General features: G+C 53.9%; 1 protein-coding gene across 1 annotated transcript in view; it reads right to left on the bottom strand.

The window, feature by feature from the left end:
- The window catches only part of BICDL1 (BICD family like cargo adaptor 1), a 32,602-nt gene that overhangs the window by 927 nt on the left and 21,912 nt on the right, over positions 1-9,763 (bottom strand). Inside the window, exons 4-10 of the mRNA XM_085326119.1 lie at positions 9,693-9,704; positions 7,887-8,033; positions 6,060-6,239; positions 5,308-5,526; positions 3,992-4,135; positions 1,037-1,167; positions 704-824 (exon numbers count right to left, since the gene is read on the bottom strand). Of these exons, the coding sequence (XP_085182245.1) occupies positions 704-824; positions 1,037-1,167; positions 3,992-4,135; positions 5,308-5,526; positions 6,060-6,239; positions 7,887-8,033; positions 9,693-9,704 (954 nt within the window). The remainder of the gene's footprint in view (positions 1-703; positions 825-1,036; positions 1,168-3,991; positions 4,136-5,307; positions 5,527-6,059; positions 6,240-7,886; positions 8,034-9,692; positions 9,705-9,763) is intronic.

Here is a 9,763-nt window from a genome sequence, read left to right as displayed (position 1 = left end):
AAAGCTGTTGGTACAGGAACTGAGAAAGGCCACTAGATCAGAAACCAAAGGAGCCAGATAGTAAAAAGCCCTGAGGAAGCAAACTGTAAGCAGGAAAAAGAAAAAAAAAAAGAAGAAGAAAAAAAATAAAGAAAAAGAGAGAAACGAGAACACAGTGGAGTTGAAACAGGAGCGAGGTCGCAGGGCAGAAGGTTTCTGCGGCTCAGGCGGGGGCGTTAGCGGAGCCGGCGCCCTGCGAGGCCCGCGGCGAGTTACCGCAGGGCGGCCCGCGCTCCCCCCGCCGCCACGGGAGCAGCCCCCGCTCGGCGGTGCCCTCGCGAGGAGCCGCCTTTGCCTCGGCGCCGGCGCTCTCGGGCTTGCCTTYGCCTTTTCTCCGCGCTGACGCGCAGCCGGGGCGCCCGCTGCAGCTACGACGGGGTGGGGGTGGCTAGCTGTTGTTATTTTTTTCCCCTTCTTTTTAGTTTTGACAGCTCGGATTCACCTTTTCCAGCTTGCTAGCCCTTCGGAGCCGACGGGCGCCGCATCTAGGCCGTGAGCGGCTYGCCAGAAGCCGTCTGCTCGGCGAGGCGCCCGCTCCCCGTCCCCCGCCTTGCAAACGCCCGTTCCGCCGTCGTGGCCGCAGCCGCAAAGGGCCGGAGCGGGAGGCTGCTGCGCCTCCGCCCCCGGCCCCGCYGGCGCCGGCCCGGCTCCCGCGGCCGCCCACCTGCCAGGCCTCCAGCTGCTGCGAGAGGTTCACTTTCTGCTGGATGGCGTCGAGCAGCTGGCTGTTGAGGGACATCATGTCGATCTTGCACTTGGCCAGTTCCACCTCCACCGCGTTCTTCCTGCGGGAGAGGGAGAAGCGCGGGCAGCGCGGGCCGCGCGGCGCCGGCTTGGCCCCCCGAGGCAGCCGCGTGCTGGGCGGGCGCCCGGCAGCCTCGACGGCCCTGCCGCGAACCTCACGTTCCCAAGCCGCTCGCTCGCCGCGCGGACGTGGCGCGGAGGAAACGTCAGAGCCACCGACCGAAGCCCGGCTTCGGCCCTCGGCGGTACTCACTTGGCGATGGCCTCGTCCCGGTCCCTGATGGCCTGCAGGAGCCGTTCGCCGCTCTCCTTGTCTTCGGCGGCGCCTCGGAGCCGGTCCCGCTCCTCCTTCAGCGTCGTCATCTCCACGCTGAGCAGCGTGACCTGCCGGGCAGCACGGGGAGGCCGTCAGACGCGCTCGGTCGGACGACTTCGCCATGAAGAGGGGGAAAAAAAACCCCGCCACACGGGTGAACCCGCACTCGGGCAACCCGCGGTCTCGACGGCTTTAAAGCCACCGAGAAGCGCCGGTGCAGGGACGCTGCCGCCGTCGCAGGGCGGTTTGGCGGCCGTGTCCGTCCTCTGCGCCTGAGCTCTCCCGCGCTAAATTATTGCCAACGCGACCTAGCAGCCGGAGAGCTCTCTGCGGCCGTAGTTTCTCCCCAGGCTGCGGACAACGGATGTGGAAAATCCCCTTTCACGCTGCAGGAGGCACGACTGGCACCCGGTGCAATTTTAATTAGACTTTAAAATACAGGCGGAGTCTTAAATAGGCCAAGCACCGATCTCCCCTTTTGGCGCCGGGCAGAGGGAGTCGATAGGGTGTGAAAGCACGCCCGGCCCGCGCTCGCGCAGCTTCGCAAGCGGTTAACGCCTCTGTCGGYGGCGCGCACGCGCCGTTACGCCGCRCYGCGGCCTGGAGCCCCTTCGGGCGCCTGGCCCACCCCCCTGCTGCTCGGCTCCGCAAAGAAACCTTTAAACAGGGGGCAAACGGTCCAAAAGGGCTCGTGACGTCGGCAGCGCGGGAGGTCCTGGGCGCGGGAAAGGAGGGCCTGCCGGCTCGCCGGGCCCCAGGAAAGCTGCTTTCGGGGCTGGCGTTGGGGTTTTGGTTGGTTTTGTCAGTGTTTCAGGTAGGAACGGGAGGCCACAGGAAGCCGCCRGCCCRTCCAGCGGGGGGACGGGACGAGGCRCRAGCCCACCTCGCGGCGCGGGAGGCGCAGCCGCTCGCTTCGCCGGCGACCTCGCTCTCAGGCARGAGCAAGGAGCAGGTCCTGCGCTACGAGAGCCCCAAAGCGTTTTAGGAAGACCTCTCCCATCCTCGTGTCCCTGTCGACAGCAGCACAGAGGGATGCAGTGGCAGCAGAGCACCACCGCCTGGGAYGGACCAGATTTCCACGCGCATCAGTTTTCTTTAGCAGTGAACAGAGCTCCACACTGTTTCTTCTGTGGGGTGGGAGTGCAACGATTAAACTTTGAGTGGTTGCTGCTCTGGGTTATGGGTGGTGGCCGCTGTAGCCATGTGCTTGCCTCCTGCACGAGGCTGGCCGAGGGCAAGGCCTGCTGCGCTTGCGGCTAAGCCCCAGCTTTCCCCGTGTTTCCATGGAAGGCACGTCACTKGGAGTCCGGCGAGGAGGTGCTCCACGTTAAGTTGCATGGTGCATGGAAGAGCCCTCAAAAAGTTGCAAATAAGCCTGTAAYGATCTCTGTCAGCACAGATAAACTGTCATGATCCAACCCTCGTTTCTTTTATCTCTGATATTGTTTAAAGGACTGGAAGAGCCTGTAGGAAGGTGYGCAGGAGTCCAGGGACCACAGAAAGAGGAGGACCTGGCACAGAGCCTYGGCTCACGTCTCGCCCAGGGCAGGGGTTCAGACGCTCCGAGGTGTCGTCTGTGCTGCATGTGTCCCTGGCAGGAGTTGCCCTTGGGAAGGACCAGCTCCAAGGCTGCTCCCTATCAGCCCCTAATTAGCCAGTTCTTCTGCAGTCAGTAGCATGGATTTCCTGTCAGCTTAAATGCACAGCCATTGCTGCCAGCGATRTTTAATCGTCTCGCGCTGCCGCGGGAAGAACCCTACTTTGACAGTGGCTGGATCATGCTGTAACCTTTATCCTTTAGCTGCTTGCGGTGAACCAGGTAGGCAGTGCGGGAGCATYGGCCTTGTCAAAGTCACGAACCCTCTTGGCCCTGCAGAAAGGCTGTCCTGGAAACTCACCAGTCAGATCCACACCTGAGATGACCGTACTTGAGCTATTTTAGGTCCAGGATGAGATTAAACATCCTTGGATTTAAGAAGCTCTTGGCACAGGAGTGGAAACTTTTGTAGCCCCTATATGATGCTGTCAGACCCCAGGTTGTACCGAATTTTTTGACAGGGATGAGTTTTCTTTCCCCTTTCTCTGAAAGTATATTGAGAAAGGGTCATACAGGAGTACTGGAAAGGCCACCAAGACGTTCATCTTGTTTCCTGCTCTAATGCAATATGGTGCTACCTGAGCAGCTGAGCCAAAGACTGTGCCTGCTGTCAGCCTCCAGATCCCTTGCAGCATTTGGAGGACTTCTTCTACAGATATAGGTATTGCAGAGCTTCTCCTTGGGTGTCTGGTTCTGTTTTCAGTGAAGCTATTCTTGACATGGGACCTTGGACATGGAAGATGCTACTGCTGGCTTCAGTGCAGATGTAGTCCCATTTTGTGCTTTGGGCATGGTGTTGCTTTCAGAGTGGTATCATTCTTGCTGATGCGTTTGCATTAGTCTTAGATTGTCCCTGTTGATTCAGAGGGTGCTGGCTAGAGCCAGGTTGTCCACTATTRGGATTCTAGAAGCTCATTTACTGAGGATCTCATGGTGCTGTTCTGGGACCTGCTGGAAGGGGTTTAGCTCCAAGACAGGRCAGCCCAAGTTTGTCCATCCAGCAGCTGCATCTATACTTCAAGAGGGTTTAATACAAGTGAGATGGATCAGGCTGGATGCCCATGGGTTTCCAGTCTCCCATATCAAGCAGCCTTGTACTTTAGGGTCTTCTGCTGAGTAGAGTTTAAATGAGACAGGCTGGATCCAGAAGCAGACTGGGGGGGGGAGGGAGTTTAAAGGAAATTTGGTTGCTTTAGATGTCAGGGATGGGACAGTGGCCACTTGTCAAAAGAAACTGATCCTACACACAGAAGTTACAGTTACAAGTCCACCCATAAAATGTAATCATTTCTAACCTGGCTGTGAAGTCGCTGCAGCTCCTCCAAACTTTGCCTCAGTTTCCCCCGCTCTCCCTCCATTAATTCCCTCAGGGCTCGTGAGTCCTCACTTGTTCGCCTGATCTGTTCTTCTAAGGTGTCGTCATCRCTTCGCCGGGAACTCTGAGAGTGAGACAGAAACCTCTTGCTCAGTTTTCACTTTAAAAAGGGCGGTAGCATTAATTTGACACTGGTTTGAGGGGAGCACAAAACTAAGAGGAAAGTGAATGTCCTTCTGCTAGAGTTTTGGTTTTATAGCAGGCATCCCCACATACTACCACAGTAGAAATGTGCTCAGTCAAGGATAACSATTCTAAACAAGTTCTCACCTTAGCATAAACCAAAGATACTGATGCTTGTTGACCACTTGGTAATATATGGCTATGATAGCCTTGTTTGTAGACCTTTTGCAAGACTCTTTTTTCTTTTTTAACAAATACAACTTAATCTCCTTGYTCTACCTTTTTATCAGCTGCTGCTGATACTTTAATGGAGAGGGTAAATGTTCCTATTCATGCCTGCAGTCCCAGGGTCTGAGCATGGCCTCTGAGATAGGTCATACGGGGAACATACTCGACTTGCAGATGGTGAAAATAGGCCAGATTTTGAGCCATCCCCCCCAAAACAGGTGTTTTCTCATAATTCTGCACTCTTGTGGATGCTGGGTGGTCCTCCAAGTCTTCCTTTCTCCCCTAACTCAGCATGGCTCTGCTGTCCACTTCCTGGTGGCCCCAGGGTGCTCAGCCCTGGAGCGGACACTGCCATGCACTTCAAAATCCTTCACTTGTAGTAGAGTTACAGCTGGTGACCCTTGCAGAAACATTTGTGCCTGACCTTAGTTCACAGTGGCAGAACCTACCCATGTAATGGTCACAATGGTTTAGTGACACCACTGCTAAAAAAGAAAACGCTTAGGAAAATCATAACCAGCATAACTGTGATTTGTAAGATCATCTGCAATATTTCCAGGTGGAAACTCTGACTTACTGCAAATCTTGAAGAAAGCCTACTTCCCAGGGTGACTCCCAGACCCATGAGGGTTGCATGCATGTGTAACATATTGAAACTTTTGGCGGTCTGACCACTGCCCACCAAAATCCCATGAGCCAGTCTGACTCGTTGCTGACCCGTTGAGCCACACGAAGCAGGTTGCATGTCACGATATCCCACCTTGTGAGCCACACAGTTGTTCTGAGAGACCCAGCACTTCAGGATCCAGCAGGAGCCCCCCAGCAAGGTCCATCACTGGGTAAAGGGGCATTCACGACAAGGTCTCCGCATGCTGAGCCACTTACCGTGGAGTCTGCCCCATCCAGCACATTTTGTATCAGTCTTTTTAGCTCACTGAGAGCTGCACGTAGGCTGCCAGCTGGGACATCTTTGGCTGATGAGGTTTCTGAAGACTCATCCATTGAAGAGTCCGTGGAGACTGCAGAGTCTGCACTGTCATTCCCACGGAGGTGGGAGCAGAGGTACCGCACTTGGCAGTAAGCTTCCCAGAGTTGCAACCTGAGCTGCAACGAGAGAGCCTGATGTTAGCCCACGACGTCAAGGCCACGGAGAGTCTCCTCCCATGGTGTAACGATGCGTGTGATTGCTGAAGCATGCCAATATTTGCCTAGTTTGCTTTGCTGACTTGGAAATGGATGCAGAGACTGGCATAAGGTCAAAAGGGTGTTGCTGCTGGAGCTGGGACTGACCCTGGGTTCAACTCCAAAGCCAATGCATTAAACTGTCTCTCACTCCTCTCTAAAGGCCCTTTCTTACCCCGAAGACGTGGTGCTGYTGTGTCCTGTATGCTTAGGGGAATGTGCAGGCAGTGGCGTCATGTGGAAAACAAATGTTGGTGTGACTAAGGCATGGGTTACCCTGGTGCATTTCCCTGCTGCCATCAAGCGCAGCTTTGCAGATGTGGCGGTGAGAATCTCCAGTTTGCATTCCATACCCCCCCTTCTGAGGGCTATGTGTGGAAAAGCCAACATGCATGTCCTCCAGGGACCAGCCACAGAGGTTCAAGTGCTTTCCTGGCAGACAGGAGTGTTAGTACCTGTTCCCGTTCTTGTTCCAGCTCCTCCGCCTCCATGCTCTGCTCAATCTCGGAAAGCAGGGACGTGCTGGTTGTGTTGAAGTTTTGGAGACTTCGCTCTTCACTGAGCTCTTCGACCTTCCCCTGCAGTTGCCGATAGGACAACCGGACCTCTTGGAGCTCCAGCTGGCTCTGGTGCAGCTTCCAGAGGAAACCAAGCAATTTGACAAAGAAACAGAAGAAAAAAATGAATGTTAGTGGAGAAGATATGGACTGGGAGGAAGGAATGGGAGGCACTAGACAGGGTTTCCAGCTGGGAGAAAGTAACAGTAGTAGGCCAAGTTTTCTTAAAAAAAAAAAAAAAAAAAAAAAAAAAAAAAAAAAAAAAAAAAAAAAAAAAAAAAAAAAAAAAGAGAGAAGGCCTACTAACAGTAGTCTTGACTGTTTTTATTAGTTATTGGATCTTGATAATCCTCACGTTATTAGACACTGTTTAGGTTTCACAAGTATGGGGAAAGATAAAATTACTGCATTATTCAGGGCTAAARTGAGGAATGCTGTGAAGAACTTGGGACTCAGTCAAGAAAATTTGCTAAAACTAACAGCAGGAAATGGAAAATAATATCTGCATGAATATTTCAGAAGATATAGATATACMAATATATACATACTCATAACACACATACACACACACATATATAAATTCCGATCAGCTAAATCCTAACACCCAAAATTCAGATGGCAAAGCTCCAAAACCCATATTTCACTGTTTGGAAATCTGAGTTATTTGAGTGCTTGAAACACTCAAGATCAAACGTGGGCATTGATCTGTTTTAGAGTTTATCTGTGGTCAGAGGACTTCAGAATTCGATAAGTAGTAAATTATGATTTGTCTAGATGGGAATAGTCCCTGCTGTGAAGGGCCAGAAGCTAATATTGYGGACGTAGAGCCAGCGAGCAAGCGTGGGGTGCAGTGAGTTGCTGCGTGAGTAGYGCTCACGCAAATCCAGAAGAGATGAGCCCCCCAGATGTTGGAGAGGACTGTGTAATCTGGCACACTCACAGGTTCCTCATTTCTCTGAGGAGGGCAGCAAGGATTAGGGAGCTGTTCTGGAGAAGAAAAGGGTTTAGATGATGGTTGTTTTGAAGGTGCCAGAGGCCACCATCATAAAYGCTTGGCTAGTGGGAAGGGAGCTGGGAACACCTCTTGTGCTCCTCCTTGCACAAYGTGGGAATGGAGAGGAGCATTTACAACCAACCCCAAATACTTAAGCTGCAACTATATAATCACTTAATGCCAGGGCAAGCACGTTCAGCTTGAACACCTCTTTATGGAAGGGGGTGGAACACACAGAGCTGTAAAATCCTGCTCTCCACTGAGAGGCCCGACACCACTGGCGCGCCAGCCTGTTCCCCAGAGAACAGCGTTCAGTGAGGCAAAGCCGTGAATGCCAAGCGGCTTCCTGGCAACCCATCCGAGCGGGAACAGCTCTGAGGCTGGTTACTGCCTTCCGGGCTAGCGCTGTTGGAGGAAGCCCCTTCTGGAGCCAGTGCTACTATTAAAATAAGAATTAAATAAGATGAACTGCAAGCAGCTTTCCGCTTCCTTTTACGTTTTTTCATTTCCCTCCYTTGCTCAGTTCTCCTGCCCAGCTCCCTCTTGTCTTTCAAGATGCCCCATCGTGTTTCCTGCTGTTCATCCCTAGTGGTAACCCTGGGGATCTTGCTTGTTCCCATGCTTTCACGAGCCATGAACTCTTCCAGCTGTTCTGCCTCCAAATTCCTGACTATCCTACTGTGGGCCAACCCCAAACCCGGTTTTCCTTCTCCGGTAGAGGTGCTCCTTACTTGCAGGTCCTTGTCATGGCTTTGCCTCTCCAGCACCAGCACGCGGTCCTGCAGCTCCTCCACGGTCCCCTGCAGCAGGTCGTTCTCCTCCATCATGGCGCTGAGSCGATGCTCCAGCTCCCGCTTTCTGTCCGTCAGCATTTTGATCTGAGGAGGAAGGAGAGTCAGAGTCGCATCCTGTGCTTGTCAGGGAACAGAGCGGAGGGAGATTGCCTTCCGATGAGAGGAATGAAGCAGAAAAACAAGAGGATGAGYGTACATACGCCATACCTGCGTGGGAGCAAAACGGTAGCTCCGTGTGCAGCTTGAAGCTCAGGAGGAACCCAAGAGGAGATTCCTCCTTCCTCAAGCTGTGGAGGGCAAGAACAGGGCTGCCGTGGGGCCAGGCTGCGACAGTGGCCGGGTCGAGATCGCGGGAGCTCGGGGGGAGCAGCCCAGCCACTGCCGCTGCCACCTCAGGGCTGGCTGAAGGGGTGACGTGGCCCCTGCCCTGCCCCGGGTTCCTGCGCCCCGAGGGTGCCCGCTCCCTGCGTGGCTCTTCCTAATTGCTGCGTGTTCACCAGGAAAATTCCCACTGGGGATTTGTCTTTCCTTTTCCTTGTGAAGGCTCCTTTCTGTGCCGTGGTTATTTTTAGCCTCCCAGTGATGAATTGCCTTTAAAATTGCTTCAGTTCTTTTAATTGCCAAGGGCAGTGATTTCAGGTGGAGGGGGACGGCGTGCCAAGCAACACCTCCACGCTGCACCCTGCCGGCAACGGCGCACGGGATGAATCAGCGCTAGCCAAGGTCACTGCTTGGTTAAGGCAGGAAAAGGACCCATTTCCCAGGTCAGTGCAATGGGGCTTTTGTGGGGCTGGCTTTACTGTTCCCACGGCAGGACACCCCAGATGTTCCTGTGGCCTCCTCGCAGGTCATAGAGCATGGCCTAACTCAGGACCTTCCCYGCTTCCCTGGCTTGCTCGGGATCCTGCTCCTTTGCTGCTTCTCCAAGCTCAGCTAGTTCAGGAGAYAGATAGCAGAAAGGCACTCCAAGCTGCCTTGATTAACCTTCCGCTTTTCTTTGCCCTCTTTTTCTCACACTATGACTCTCATTTTTGATGRGCATCATTGACTCAGATCTCACTTGCACAGACCCTTGGTACTGCAGCTCCCTCCGCATCCGGCTCTGCCTCGGCTGCCTCCTCTTCTCCATCTCTGCAGACCCACGTCTCTCTCTCCCCCGTGAACTGGCACTAACTGCTATCTGTCCTCCAGGATCTCCCCCAACCCTGCCTTCGTGGCTCCTGGCCACCTTCCAGCCCTGCTCTATGATTATGTGCACACAACCGTGATGGTCAGCTGTCCTGGAGAAATAAGGAACCTCACATTTGTCCAGGAGGGCAAAATCTTTGGCTAGATGAAGGAGTACCAGCCAAGCGTGTGGACTTGGTATCCACGCTGTGTAAAGGCTGCTGTACGCATTCAAAAGCGTTCTTAGGTGACTAATGGTTTCTGAGATGTCTCTTCCCACCACCATCATGATTTGTGTGGGTTGCAGAGAAGAGGAGCGAGAAAAATAGAGGTGTAGCATAGAGATGTAATGCACTGAGAGTTAGTAGTTGCTGCCAAAGCCAGTAATGAATGCCTGTGAATGACTGTGCAAAAGTAAAAAAGCCCACTCTCCCGCGGGGGCCTGGCCAGGGGAAGGACACAAGGGGAAGRTGGTCTGGACAGCGCAAGATGGGGGAGCCGGTGGGCCAAGGCATGCACAGCGATGGTGACCCCCCCCCCCACGTGGCCAAAGCCCGTCCCAGCCGCCATACTTACTTCGAGGACCTGCTGCTCCACAGCAAGGGGAGGGGAAGAGAAGGCGAGGGGACCAGCGGGGAGCAGGTGGG

The sequence above is a fragment of the Rhea americana genome, unplaced genomic scaffold (genome assembly GCF_003343005.1).
Source record: "Rhea americana isolate MKP2758 unplaced genomic scaffold, rheAme1 scaffold_128, whole genome shotgun sequence".
In the NCBI taxonomy this organism is placed as follows: Eukaryota; Metazoa; Chordata; class Aves; order Rheiformes; family Rheidae; genus Rhea; species Rhea americana.
The sequence above is the reverse complement of the archived record's forward strand: the minus strand, read 5'-3'. Positions and strand labels throughout refer to the sequence as shown.